Source organism: Chlorocebus sabaeus, chromosome 2, assembly GCF_047675955.1.
Source record: "Chlorocebus sabaeus isolate Y175 chromosome 2, mChlSab1.0.hap1, whole genome shotgun sequence".
Classification (NCBI taxonomy): Eukaryota; Metazoa; Chordata; class Mammalia; order Primates; family Cercopithecidae; genus Chlorocebus; species Chlorocebus sabaeus.
Window position 1 is genome coordinate 96,886,721 of NC_132905.1, and position 14,892 is coordinate 96,901,612.

Below are 14,892 nucleotides of genomic sequence, written 5' to 3' on the forward strand. Positions count from 1 at the left end.
ATACTTGTGCTTTTTTAGAGGAGACCCCATACCCCCGCTCTGCCAGTACGTTTAAAAGAGAGAGAGTGTGGGCGTTGCAGTCTCTTTGAGAGGGGCTACACAGGAGCCCATCATCAAGGAGAGTGGACAGTTTTAGGGCTAAGGCACAGAGGTCGCGAGCAAGGTCCTGTCCAAAAAGGTGGGTGCCGTCTCTTAAAACCTTGAGATAGTATATGCACCAGGTGAGCTGATGTGAAAGGTGGGTGTTGGGGTCTTCCCATGTAACAGCAAAGAGGTCTTGAGAATCAGGGTGCAAAGAAATTGTGGAAAAAAAGCATCCTTTAGGTCTGGGACAGAAACATGGGTGATATTGGAGGGAACTGCAGAAAGTAAAGTGTATGGGTTAGGAAATACTGGACATACTGGGAGTACAGCTTGGTTAATGAGCCTGAGGTCCTGGACTAAGCAATAAGTTCCATCTGGCTTTTTAACAGGTAGAATTGGTGTGTTAAAAGGGGAGTTTGTTGGGCAGAGTAGTTGACAGGTGAGGAGGCGAGAAATGATAGGCTTTAGGCCTATAAGAGCTGCATGGGGGATTAGATACTGCTTCTGTGATAGGAACTAGGTGGGGTTTTTGAGGGTAATGTGGAAGGGGGTGTGGTATTTTGCGACTGAGGGTGTGGAAGTATCTCAAACAGCAGGGTTAACTACGGATGGGGGATTAGGAAAGGTTACATGTTTTAAGGTGGGAGGTTAGAGGAGTAGAAGAAAATTAGATGGCCCGGAGAGGTCTGGGTGGATGTGTTGGGTACTATGGGGAACATGGAAGTGGAAAGTGGTGTAGAGTTTTGAAAGGATGTCTCTGTCTAGAAGCGGAGTTGGGCATGAGGGCAGGACTAAGAGTGAGTGAAGGGAAAGGTGTGAAGGGAGAAGAAAAGTGGAGGCAGTGCTCGGGGTTTGGAGACTTGTCCTTCAGTTCCCACAACAGAGACCTGGGAGGACTCAGTGGGTCCTGAAAAATTAGGTAAAGCAGAGTAGGTTGACTTGATATTAATTTAAAAAACATACTGGGCTACCTGCCACCATCAGGGTTACCCTTGGCTCAGATGAAGCGATGGTAGTTGCCGGGGTGTCCGTTCCAGGGCACCGTCAGTCTTCAGCAGCAAGGCTGATGAGCTCGAGTAGTGTTAGCCAGCTCAGGAAGGGATGGGGGCGGTCCTTGCAGGGGCCGCTCACAGTCCAACGTCCAGTGGTGTCCTCCACAGAGGGGGCACAGCCTGGTGGGCTTACCTGCGTTTGGGCATTGTCTGGACCAGTGGCCTTCATTGCCGCACTTGAAACAGGCGCCAGGTGGAGGTGGATTGCTAGGAGGCTCCCGTGTGGAGCTGCGGCCCCACGGGCCTGCAGGGCCCCGATGGCGGAGGCAACCATTTGAAACTCTGCCTGTTTTTGCCTTTTACTTTCCTGATAATGACTGTTAAAGACTTTGAAGGCTAAATTTAGAAGGCCTCATTTGTGGGATTCAATTGAGGGTCATCGTCAAGCTTCTGAAGCTTGTGCCGGCTATCAGGGATGGGTTGGGTGATGAACCGAACATTTAAGAGAGTGGTTCCTTCTGGGCTGGCTGGGTCTAGGTTGGTGTATTTTCTCGTGGCTTCAGTTAAACAAGAGAGGAAAAAGGGCTGGGTGTTTGTCAGGGCCCTGGGTGATTTCTGAAAGTTTTTCATAGTTTATCGCTTTATGGGCACCCTTTTTGAGTCCTGCAAGGAGACAATCATGTGGTCTCGGGGGCGGTGTCCAAAGGCCCCACCTTGATAATCCCAGTGGGGGTCCTGGCTGGGGACTACCTCTGCACCAGTAGGCTGGGCAGGAGCTTGGTGATAATTGTATCAGCCTGTGTCTGAGCTAGGGTCCAGATACATCCCAGTCTTCCGGGGTGAGGGTGGAAGAGAGAATAAAGTAGAGGTCATGCCAAGTTAGTTCATAAGCCTGGGTGAGGTACTGAAACTCTATAATATAAAAGGCGGGGTCTTCTGGAAATGAACCAAGTCTTTTGTGAATTCGAGAGAGACCAGTGAGGGAGAAGGGAACTTGAACTCCAACAATACTTTCAGTTCCTGCGACTTCCCCAAGGGGGCATGCTAGCACAGATGCTGAAGTAAGGGTGGGGCATGGGCCAAAAATGATGCCTGAACCAGTAAGGGCGGGAGAGAAAGAAAAACCGGAAGTGGTTCCTGCTGAGGGTTTGAAGGGGGAAGGGGGGTTCAGTTAATAGGCAACAGAGGATAGATAGGAGCCTAAGGTGGCGGGGTGGGTTTGCAGGCCTCAGGAGAGGGCGGCGAGGGAGGAGAATGGGTACAGGCAGTGCTAGAATTGTCCTGAGGGGAGGATGGTGTAGGAAAAGAAGTGGATACTCTTGGAGGCAGTGCTGGCTGGGAAGACAAAGAGGAGGCTTGGGTTAAAGAAGACGGTTGAGAGGAAGAGGTGGGAGCAGGGACGGGTGGACAGCAGTCTGCTGGATGTAACAAGAAAAAAGAGGTAGGGTTGGGAGGAGAAAGGTGATCAGGGCAGCGAGAATGGAGGAGGAGGATTTGAACAGGTGAGCAAGAATTGGAGAGGTCGGGTTGTAATCTGAGTGCGAAAAAGGCCTGGATATAAGCAATTTCTCCCCATTTTTCCAACCGTCAGCAATAATTGCTTAAGTCAGTCAAAATTGTAAAGTCGTATGTTCTATTTGCAGCCCATTTGGACCCATTTTTCAATTCGTACTGTGGCCAGACTGAATTGCAAAAAAAGAACAAGGTGCTGAGAGGGGTATCTTGCCTGAGGCCTAAGGTTTGCAGGTTTTTCATGAGGCAACCTAAAGGGCTGTCCTTTGGAATGCAAGACTAGGAATTTCCCATAACGGAGGGTAGGCTCAAGAGAACAGGGAAAAGCAGACCTTCCTGGACAGCCGGAGGGAGATGATAAAAGGGGCAATTGTCACCACTGCCTTCTTAATTCCCAGAACGGGATCAAATGGCTTAGAGGCGTCCCCCTAAGACCAGATGATCAGCGGGTGCCTGGCACATGCTGTAGCCTTTTTTTTTTTTTTTTTTTTGAGACAGAGTCTTACTCTGTCACCCAGGCTACGGTGCAGTGGCACGATCTTGGCTCACTGCAACCTCCATCTCCCGGGTTCAAGCTGTTCTCCTGCCTCAGCCTCCCAAGTAGCTGGGATTACAGGGGCCTGCCACTGCGCCTGGCTAGTTTTTGTATTTTTAGTAGAGATGGGATTTCACCATCTTGGCCAGGCTGGTCTCGAACTCCTGACCTCGTGATCCAACAGCCTCGGCCTCCCAAAGTGCTGGGATTACAGGCGTGAGCCACCACGCCTAGCCATGCCATAGCCTTCTTGGACCAACATTGGATTTTGGGGCCAGAGAAACCAAGAGAGGCCGTGTGGATTTTTCCCTGTTAACTGGGCTTCCAGGAAACTTACCAGTAGGCGAGATCAGTGACCGATGTGCAGGCCCAGAGAGGCGACTAGAGGCTGAGAAGCTTCCTGTGTCCGGCTGCTGTGGCCTGCTCTCTGGGATGGAGGGGTGGCAGGTCCACGGGGGACGTGGACCGAAGCCCCTTGCGGGTCTCAGCACCGGATGCAAGGCTCTTGCATTGGTTGGAACCCAGAGGACACGCCAACAGACAACACGAGGCCGTGTGGAGCAACACGCTGTGTTAATGAGCGCCTGGGTGCAGACAGCCTGAGGCCGAACATGGCATCAGCCCCAAGTGAGGACAGAGCAGGAGTTTTAGTCCTCCGTAAACAGGAATTGTCCCAGTCTGACGTGACTGCTGTGTAGCACTGGGACAGCCTCCCTCTTGATCTGCGGAGGGTATGCGTCTTCCAGCCAGCTCTCTTCCAGCCTCTGCTATCTTGCTGCTGGTGCTCGTTTGCGCCTTAGGACTGGCCTGAGGAGGAGGAGTTATTCATTCCCTCAAGCTTTCAGGCCCCAGGGAGAATCTTTCAATCAGGACTTCCTGAGGCGGTGTTCCGGGTGCGTGCCCAACCTTGGCAAAATAAACTTGTCAGGGGTGCGTGCCCAACCTTGGCAAAATAAACTTTCTAAATTAACAGAGACCTGTCTCAGATTTTCCAGGTTCACACCCAAAATGATCTCAAACTCTTGGCCTCAAGTAATCTATCTGCCTTGGCCTCTCAAAGTGCTGGGATTACAGGTGTGGGCCATTGTGCCTGGCCTCAAGTGGGAATTTTTTTTTTTTTTTAATTCTGAATCAGAGTCTAACTCTCTTGCCCAGGCTGGAGTGCAGTGGTGAAATCTTGGCTCAGTGCAACCTCCATTTCCCGGGTTCAAGCGATTCTCCTGCCTCAGCTTCCCAAGTACCTGGGACTACATGTGCACACCATTATGCCCAGCTAATTATTATTTTTTTGTAGAGATGGGGTTTCGCCATGTTGGCCAGGCTGGTCTCAAACTCCTGACCTCAAATGACCTCAAATGATCCAGCCTGCCTTGGCCTCCCAAAGTGCTGGGATTATAGGCATGAACCACCACGCCCGCCCACAAGTGGGTTTGTAAAGGAAAAAAGAGGCACTTGCTAAATTGCTCGCCAACAATTTACATTAAAATACAAAAGCGATTTATTGGCTTGTTCTTTGTATCACAAATTCTACAAATTTAGAAACATGATTGTAATGAGTGAAGCAGGTATTCAGGGACTAAATGACTAAACAATTGCGCTAGGCCTGGGTGGAAGGCACGAGTGAAGTCCCCAGCTGAGGTCTCTCTGTGCAAGCCTAGCAGAGCACAGAACATTCTGGGCTATCTTTTCACCTAGGGAATACAGGGGGCAGGATAAATCTAGGAGCATAGACAAGCTGGGGACGGCTGCACCTCGTTGAATGACTGACACAGGCAGCCAGTGTGTGAGCCCAAAGCATCCCAGACACCTCTCAGCCAATGTGGAAAGTTTATTTTGCCAAGTTTACAGACGCACCTGTGATAGCCTCAGGAGGACCTGAGGACATGTGCCCAAGGTGGTCGGGTACACTTGCTTTCATACATGTTAGGGAGACATGAGACATCAATTAATATGTGTGAGGCCAGCCATGGTGGCTCACGCCTGTAATCCCAGCACTTTGGGAGGCTGAGGTGGGCGGATCACCTGAGGTCAGGAGTTTGAGACCAGCCTGGCCAACATGGTGAAACCCCATCTCTACTAAAAATAAATTAGCCAGGTGTGGTGTCGGGTGCCTGTAGTCCCAGCTACTTGGGAGGCCAAGACAGGAGAATCGCTTGAACCCGGGAGGTGGAGGTTGCGGTGAGCCGAGTTGGCACCACTGCACTCCAGCCTGGACAACAGAGTAAAACTCCATCTCAAAAAAAAAAAAAAGACAAAAGGTTGCATTCTTTTGAGTCCTTGATCAGCCTTCCACTGAATACACAATTGAGTCTGGTTCAGTGAATCTGCATTTTTACATAAACGATAAGGCAGAGGAAGCCGTCAGATGTGCGTTTGTCTCAGGGGAACCTCAGAGGGATGACTGAGTTGTCTGTCCGTTGTCCACAGGAATTTCCTTATGAGCAAATTGTGAGGGAGATTTATATTTTCTTATCTTTGTACCTATTTTATTTAGGAGTAGAATGGGAGACAGTTTTCCTAACATGGTTCCCAGCTTGACTCTTCCCTTGGCTTAGTGATTTGGGGGTCCCGAGATTTATTTTCCTTTCACAGGTGTCTTGAAACTGCCTTTGAAAAACAAAGGAGAAATTTGACAGTAGGAGAAATCTGACAGAGTAGACTCCACCTTGCTTCTGATCTCTAGCGGTTCTTGCTCATTCCTGGGCGTAGGCCAAGCTAACCATGGAGGAATTTAGTTTGTAATTCAACTTGAAAACAAGGATGTTAATAGTCCCTTCCTGACACTAACACCCTCCTTGCTCAGGGACCAAAAGCCGCCTTTCAAAGACTAATGAAAGGCCACAAGAATAATATTATGGGACAGGCCTGAATAAATGTAGGTGTAATTTCTTTCTTTCTTTCTTTCTTTTTTTTTTTCCTTTTGAGACAAAGTCTCGCTCTGTCACCCAGGCTGGAGCACAGTGGCACTATCTTGGTTCACCACAATCTCCGCCTCCCGGGTTCAAGCGATTCTCCTGCCTCAGCCTCCCGAGTAGCTGGGACTACAGGCGCATGCCACCGTGCCCAGCTAATTTTTGTATTTTTAGTAGTAACGGGGTTTCATTATGTTGGCCAGGCTGGTCTTGAACTCCAGACATCGTGACCCGCCCATCTCTGCCTCCCAAAGTACTGGGATTACAGGCGTGAGCCACCGTGCCCAGGAGTGTAGTTTCTTTTTTTTTAATTTTTTTCAGACAGTGTCTCACTCTGTTGCTTAGGCTGGAGTGCAGTGGTATAAACTTGGCTCACTTGCAACCTCCATTGCCTGAGCTCAGGTGATCCTCCTGCCTCAGCCTCCTAAGTAGCTGGGACCACACGCGCGTGCCACCACACCCAGCTAAGTTTTTGTATTTTTTATAGAGATGGGGGTTTCGCCGTGTTGCTCAGGCTGGTCTGGAACTCCTGGGCTCAGAGGATCCTCCCACCTTGGCCTCCCAAAATGTTGGGATTACAGGCATGAGCCACTACACTGGGCCTGTAATGCTTTACTGCCCAGGAACCAGAGGCAGCTGGATTTGTGACTTCCTCAGTTGCTCCAATAGATAACATCACTGTTGTAGAACCTAATGTCGTGCCCGTCCCTGTGAAGAGACCACCAAACAGGCTTTGTGTGAGCAATAAAGCTTTTTAATCACCTGGGTGCAGGTGGGCTGAGTCCAAAGAGTCAGTGAAGGGAGATAAGGGTGGGGCCGTTTTATAGGATTTGGGTAGGTAAAGGAAAATTACAGTCAAAGGGGGGTTGTTCTCTGGCGGGCAGGAGTGGGGGTCACAAGGTGCTCAGTGGGGGAGCTTTTTGAGCCAGGATGAGCCAGGCACAAGATAATGTCATCGCTTAAGGCAAGGACCGGCCATTTTCACTTCTTTTGTGGTGGAATGTCATCGGTTAAGGCGGGGCAGGGCATTTTCACTTCTTTTGTGATTCTTCAGTTACTTCAGGCCATCTGGTTGTATATGTGCAAGTCACGGGATGCGATGGCTTGACTTGGGCTCAGAGACCTGACATTTTTCTTTTTCTTTCTTTTTTTTTTTTTGAGACAGGGGCTGGCTCTGTTTCCCAGGCTGGAGTGCTGGAGTACAGTGGCACTATCACAGTTCATAGCAGCCTCCAGCTCTGTGGTTCAAGTGATCCTCCCGCCTCAGCCTCCCAAGTAGCTAGAACTACAGGCATGTGCCACCACGCCTGGCTAATTGCTTTGTTGTGGTGGTGGTGGTGGTTGTTTTTGAGATGGAGTTTCACTCTTGTTGCCCAGGTTGGAGTGCAGTGGCGTGATCTCGGCTCACTGCAACCTCCACCTCTCGGGTTCAAGCAATTCTCCTGCCTCAGCCTCCCGAATAGCTGGGATTACAGGCATGTGCCACTACACCCGGCTAATTTTGTATTTTTAGTAGAGACAAGATTTCTCTATGTTGGTCAGGCTGGTCTAGAACTCCCAACCTCAGGTGATCCACCCCGGCCTCCCAAACTGCTGGAATTACAGGTGTGAGCCACTGTGCTCGGCTGTTGTTGTGTTTTTGTTGTTGTTGTTTTTAAGATTGAGTCTCGCTCCGTTGCCCAGGTTGGAGTGCACTGGCATGATCTCAGCTCACTGCAACCTCTACCTCCTGGGTTCAAGTGATTCTTGTGCCTCAGCACCCCCAGTAGCTGGGATTTACAGGCATGCACCACCATGCCCTGCTAATTTTTATATTTTTAGTAGAGATGGGGTTTCACCATGTTGGCCAGGCTGGTCTCAAACTCTTGACCTCAGTTGATCCACCCACTTCAGCCTCCCAAAGTGCTGGGGTTACAGGCATGAGCCACCATCCTGGCTAATTTTTGTAGACAAGGATTTCACTATGTTGCCCAGGCTGGTCTCTAACGCCTGGCCTCAAATGATCCTCCCACCTCAGCCTCCCAAAGAGCTGGGATTGCAGGCATGAGCCACAGTGCCCACGTGATACCTCTGTCATTTCATCTCCAACCATTTATCTGCACCCATTCCCTAGCTCCATGCCTACCAGATTGTCCATAAAAACGCTAACCTGCAAGCCTTTTGGGAGACTGATTTGAGTAGGAACTCCACATCCCATGGGGCTGGCCTCACGTTAATTAAACTCTTTCTTTACTGCAATACCACAGTCAGTCTCAGTGACCTGATGTTATCTATGCGGCAGGCAGGAAGAACACATCAGGGAATCATAGTCTTGCTGGAAACGTGGGGAGAGTGGCTGACCAGAGGGAAGCTTCTTTGTACTTCTGAGTCAGTCAAGGCCTGACCCGCAGATCCGCATGGCAGGATCCTTCTGGAGGCTCCCCAGGGCCACAGAGCAGCTTCCGGTGCCACCGGGTTGTTTGTTCCCATGATGCCAGCCCAGCGGGGAGCAGGACCACTGCTCTGAGGGATGAAGGCCTACTGCTCCACACTGGCACCCACTAGTCTTTTTCTTCTATGTTTTTAGAAATGAGGTCTCACCATGTCGTCCTGGCTGGAGTACAGTGGCATGATCACAGCTCACTTAGGATCTCAGACTCCTGAGCTCCAGTGATCCTCCTGCCTGTGAAAGGAAGATAAATCTTGCCCCTACCCCCACCCCAAAGCACTAAGCTAAAAGGAAAAGTCAAGCTGGGAACTGCTTAGGGCCAATCTGCCTCCCATTCTATTCAAAGTCACCCCTCTGCTCACTGAGATAGATGCGTATCTGATGGCCTCCTTTGGAAAGGCTAATCAGAAACTCAGAGGAATGCAGCCTCCCCCTCTCACCTGCCTGCGACCTGCAAGCCCCTCCCCGCTTCCAGTCGTCCTGCCTTTGCTTCAAGTTGTCCTGCCTTCCAGACCAAACCAAGGTACTTCTTACCTATATTGATTGATGTCTCATGGCCCCCCAAAATGTCTAAAACCAAACTGTGCCCCGACCACCTTGGGCACGTGTTGTCAGGACCTCCTGAAGCTGTGTCGCAGGTGAGTCCTCAACCTTGGAAAAATAAACTTTCTAAATTAACTGAAACCTGCCTCAAATTTTCAGGGTTCACATGCCTTAGCCTCCCGAGTAACTGGGACCGTAGGCACGTGCCATCATGCCCGACTAATTTTGTTGTTGCTGAGACAGAGTCTAGCTATATTGCCCAGGCTGGTCTCCAACTGCTGGGCTCAAGTGATCTTCCCGCCTCTGCCTCCCGAAGTGCTGGGATTACAATCACGAGCCACCACGCCCGGCCTTCTTTTTCTCTTTCCAGCACTGGCTTTGAAATCTTATGAAATCCAAACGGATGGGAGCCTAGGCTCACAAGTATGTCTTGATGGTTTTAGTTCATCAGAACCCTTGCCAAGACATTTATTTTTAAATGTACGGCTTAAAATATATCATCCTCGGCTCTGAGCCAATGAGAGGAAGCCAAGGTAAAGCACTATCTTCTCCGGGACATATGGAAAGTCGCTGCTGCCAGAGTAAGGGAGAAATTCTGGAAAGGACGTTCTAGTGCAGCAGGCAAAGTTTCATGGCACCAACAGCTATTTTCCAGGAAAAAAATCTTTATGGAGTTTATGGAAAAAAGAAAGGGGGAAAAAACGTTTCTGCAAACTGACCTAAGCCCTGGGAATCTGAACGTTCCCATCTGAGGAAAGGGAAGGGGGAGTCCAGGGGCCTCTGCAGGACACAAGTGCAATGTTAACCTGCTGTTCTCAGTGAGGCTCCTCTGCATGGAGGAGCCCTTCCTTGGCCTGAGTGATACTTAGAAGCAGGCCCTTGTCTTTCTTTTCTTTTTTTGAGACAGGGTCTCACTCTGTCCCCCAGGCTGGAGTGCAGTGGCATGACTTTGGCTCACTGCAACCTCCACCTCCCAGGTTCAAGCGATTCTCCCACCTCAGCCTCCCAAGTAGATGGGACCACAGGTGTGCACCACCACGCCCAGCTCATTTTTGTATTCGTTGGTAGAGACGGGGTTTCGCCATGTTGGCCAGACTGGTCACAAACTCTTGACCACAAGTGATCTTCCCAACTCAGCTTCCCAAAGCTCTGAGATTTCAGGCGTGAGCCACTGCGCCCGGCCAAGGCCCTTGTCTTTCTCATGGCTTTAGTTTCCACCCTTCCTCCCTTTTCCTTGTGCCACCGAGCACTTTAAAAATCCTGATTGTGTCACCAGACAGAGTTGCAAACTAAGGCATCTACTTGCAGAGGTCAGCCTAAGCCAGCTCATGGGGCTTGAAGTTTTTTTGCTTTTTGTTTTTTGTTTTTTGAGACAAAATTTTGCTCTTTTTGCCCAGGTTGGAGTACAATGGCGCTCACTGCAACCTCTGCCTCCCGAGTTCAATCAATTCTCCTGCCTCAGCCTCCCGAGTAGCTGGGATTACAGGTATGTGCCACCACGCCCAGCTAATTGTTTTAGTATTTTTAGTAGAGACGGGATTTCTCCATGTTGATCAGGCTGGTGTCGAGCGCCCAACCTCAGGTGATCCACCCACCTTGGCCTCCCAAAGTACTGGGATTGCAGGCGTGATCACCGTGCCTGGTCGAAGTATTTTTAAGGTGTATTTTGCAGCATCTTTTGATGCTCTTCATACTTTCTTGAATCTTTCAGTTATTTAAGTGCATCATTCTCTGTGTGTTTTTTTGTTTGTTTTTTTTTTTTTGAGACCAGGTCTCGCTCTATCGCCCAGGCTGGAGTGCAGTGGCGTGATCTCGGCTCACTGCAAGCTCCGCCTCCTGGGTTCACGCCATTCTCCTGCCTCAGCCTCCTGAGTAGCTGGGACTACAGGCGCCTGCCACTGCACCCGGCTAATTTTTTGTATTTTTTTTAGTAGAGACGAGGTTTCACCATGGTCTGGATCTCCTGACTTCCTAATCCGCCCGCCTCGACCTCCCAAAGTGCTGGGATTGCAGGCATGAGCCACTGAGCCAGCCTGGGAAGAGGTTCTTATCCCTGAAGCAGGCAGCCCCTACTGCTGTGTCATTCCCCTATTGGCTAGGGTTGGACCTCACCGTCTAAGCTAATTCCAATTGGCTGTTTTAAAGAGAGCAGGGGTACTAGCTGGAGTGGGGGGGGTGAGTAGTTTGGCGGGAGGGACGGTTGCAGAACAGGTGACTCAGGATGACTCAGGTCAGAGCTGGTGACCAGGGGTGACTCAGGACGGAGCAGGTGATAGAGGATAGGAGAGGATTGTTTACTGAAAGTAGGGGCAAGGAGAGGAAGGGAAAGATGAAGTTAAATTTTAAAATGAAGAACAAAGGATGGGGGAGCTGAACATACTGATACAGTGGTTCTTTAGAGAGGGTCTCAGAACTCATTGTACTTAACAATTTACAGGCTAAAACCTTTGAAGAGGAATTCATTATATACTATGTTTTGTTTTTGTTTTTGAGACAGGGTCTCGCCCTGTTGCCCAGGCCGGAGTGCAGTAGTGCAATCATGGCTCACTGCAAGTTCTGCCTCCTGGACTCGGTCGATTCTCCCACCTCAGCCTCCAGAGTAGCTGGAATTACAGGCATGCACCACCATGCCTGGTTAATTTTTAAATTTTTGTAGAGATGAGGTCTCACCATGTTGTGCAGGCTGGTCTCAAATGCCTGGGCTCAACGGATCCTCCTGCCTCGACCTTCCCAGTGCTAGGATTATAAGCATGAGCCACCGTGCCTGTGCCTGTCCGGCGCCAGTGTTTACCTGTGACAAAACCACACCCAGACCCTCTACCTTCTTGCTCTTTGTCTCATGAATGAGTAGTGAAACCATCCAGGCACAGAGATAAACCTCCTGTTTGGCAGACCCGCTGAGATGCCCTGATTGCAAAACAACCATACCTGGAAATTGTCCTACCTATAACTTTGTGTGTGTGTGTGTGTGTGTGTGTGTGTGTGTGTGTGTGTGACGGAGTTTCGCTCTTGATGCCCAGGCTAGAGTGCAATGGTGGGATCTCGGCCCACCGCATCCTCCACCTCCCCGGGGTCAAGCGATTCTCCTGCTTCAGTCTCCCGAGTAGCTGGGACTACAGGCATGTGCCACCACATTCGGCTAATTTTGTATTTTTTAGTACAGATGGGGTTTCTCCATGTTGGTCAGGCTGGTCTCGAACTCCTGACCTCAGATGATCCGCCTGCCTCGGCCTCCCAAAGTGCTGGGATTACAGGCATGAGCCACCGTGCCCAGCCTTAGCTGGCTTCTTTACTGCAACCTGTTTTATCAGCAAGGTCTTTATGACCTATATCTTGTGCCAGCCTCCTATCTTATCTTGTGACTTAGAATGCCTTAACCATCCGGGAATGTAGCCCTGGGAAGTCTCAGCCTCACTTTACCCAGCCCCTGTTCAAGATTGAGTTGCTCTGGTTCACACGCCTCTGACACTCAAACACTCTCACACGAGGAGGTGAGCGGCTTTGTGACACCCTGGCTGGAGAATTCCCTCTCCAAATCACAGTTCTGTTCTAAGCCTTTTGTGCATAGGCCACTCTGATTTGCTCCCCGACCCCCAACCCCCACCAAGGAAAACAGACTTTGGGTTGGGTGCAGTGGCTCACACATGTAATCTCAGCACTTTGGGAGGCCAAGGCAGGTGGATCACCTCAGGTCAGGAGCTTGAGACCAGCCTGGCCAACATGGTGAAATCCTATCTCTACTAAAGGTTGTAGTGGGTGCCTGTAATCCCAGCTACTGGGGAGGCTGAGGCAGGAGAATCCCTTGAACCTGGGAGGTGGAAGCTGCAGTGAGCAGGGATCATGCCACTGTACTCCAGCCTGGGTGACAGAGGGAGACTCCGTGTCAAAAAACAAAAACAGGGTTGGGCGTGGCAGCTCACGCCCGTAATCCCAGCACTTTGGGAGGCCAAGGCTGGCAGATCGCCTGAGGTCAGGAGTTCAAGACCAGCCTGACCAACATGGAGAAACTCCATCTCTACTAAAAATACAAAATTAGCCAGGTGTAGTGGCGCACACCTGTAATCTCAGCTACTCGGGAGCCTGAGGCAGGAGAATCACTTGAAGCCGGGAGGCGGAGGTTGTGGTGAGCCAAGATGGTGCCATTGCACTCCAGCCTGGGCGACAGAATGAAACTCCATCTCAAACAAAAACAAAAACAAGACTTTGTAAATAGAAAGATTTAAAGAAAGGTAAGAATTTTGAGGCCGATAGATTTCACGTGCCTGGGGCCCAGTCTTCTTTCTTCCTGGACTCCTTCCCAATCCGCCTGGATCCTCTTGTCACCATCGCCCCTGCTCACAATGAATGATTTCCTCACTGGGAATATCACAAGGACTGTAGACGCTGCCAGAATTCCTTGGCACAAAACTCCTGTCTGAGTCAGAGCCTGACGCCGTTAGCGAGGGAAGAACAGCTGCAAGGGCCACACATCTGCGAGTCATTTGAAAATTTTATGATGAATAAAAACTATCCATTACACAGACTCATACATTATATATTAACCTAACATTGTCTTCAACTGCACTGCTAACCGTCTCTTTTGGTATTTTTTTCTAATGATACCCCAACTCCAACAATAAATTCAAAAATCTGAAACTTTGACTATCTAGTAGCACTACATGCCATTTCCTAGTCCTATTCCTATTCCATCTTTGGAGTAGCCATTCATTCCCTTATTCCTTCACTTTCTTAATAAACTTGGTTTCACTTTACTGACTGCCCCTGAATTTTTTGCACGAGATCTAAGAACCCTCTCTTGGGGTCTGGATCTGGACCCCTTTCCTGTAACATAAGGGTCCCTTCACCACCCTTGTGGCATCCCAGGATCACCCTGACCTGTAGGCAGTGTGGCTCAAGCTGGACTGAGTGGAAGAGCTACCCAAGGTGTTCAGTTTTACAAGAAGAATCATAAATAGAACATTCACCGAAGGGACAGAAGAGAAGTGGAAACCCTCAGGGTGCTGAGTGTGGTAAGAGAACGATGCTGCCGGGCGCGGTGGCTCACGCCTGTAATCCCAGCACTTTGGGAGCCCAAGGCGAGCGGATCATAAGGTCAGGAGATGGAGACCCTCCTGGCTAACACGGTGAAACCCCGTTATCTTCAGGTTATCTTCAGGCAGGTCAGGACATGGGGAACCGCCTGGCTTCTCTCCAATGCTTGCCATGATGTCCCATCATAGAGGTGATTTTTGTTGTTGTTGTTTTTGAGACAAGGTCTCATTCTGTTGCCCAGGCTGGAGTGCAGTGGCAAGATCATGGCTCACTGCAACCTCTGCCTCCTGGGCTCAAATGATCTGCCCACATCAGCCTCCAGAGTAGCTGGGACCACAGGCATGCGCCATTACGCCCAGCTAATTTTTTTTACTTTTCTATTTTTAGTAGAGACAGGGTTTCGCTATGTTGCCCAGGCTGGTCTTGAACTCCTGGACTCACGCAATCTGCCCACCTCAGCCTCCCAAAGTGCTGGCGTTACAGGCATGAGCCACCACACATGGTTCAGGAGGTTAATTTATTATTATTATTATTATTATTATTATACTTTAAGTTCTGGGCTACATGTGCAGAACGTGCAGGTTTGTTACATAGGTATACACGTGCCATGGTGGTCCACTGCACCCACCAAAAATTAGTTATTTCTTCTAATACTATCCCTCCTCTTGCCCCCCAACCCTGATAGGACCCAGTGTATGATGTTCCCCTGCCTGTGCCCATATGTTCTTGTTGTTCAGCCCACTTATGAGTGAGAACATGCGGTGTTTGGTTTTCTGTTCCTGTGTTAGTTTGCTGAGAATGATGGTTTCCAGCTTCATCCATGTCCCTGCAAAGGACATGAACTCATTGTTTTTA

The 14,892-nt window shown here is 49.8% G+C and overlaps 1 protein-coding gene across 1 annotated transcript in view; it reads right to left on the minus strand.

Annotated features, from left to right (window-relative positions):
* Window positions 1–14,892, minus strand: part of LOC119619313 (endogenous retrovirus group 48 member 1, envelope) — a 40,997-nt gene that overhangs the window by 2,538 nt on the left and 23,567 nt on the right. Inside the window, 1 exon segment of the mRNA XM_037984866.2 lies at window positions 3,461–3,727. Coding sequence (XP_037840794.2) covers window positions 3,461–3,727 — 267 coding nt within the window.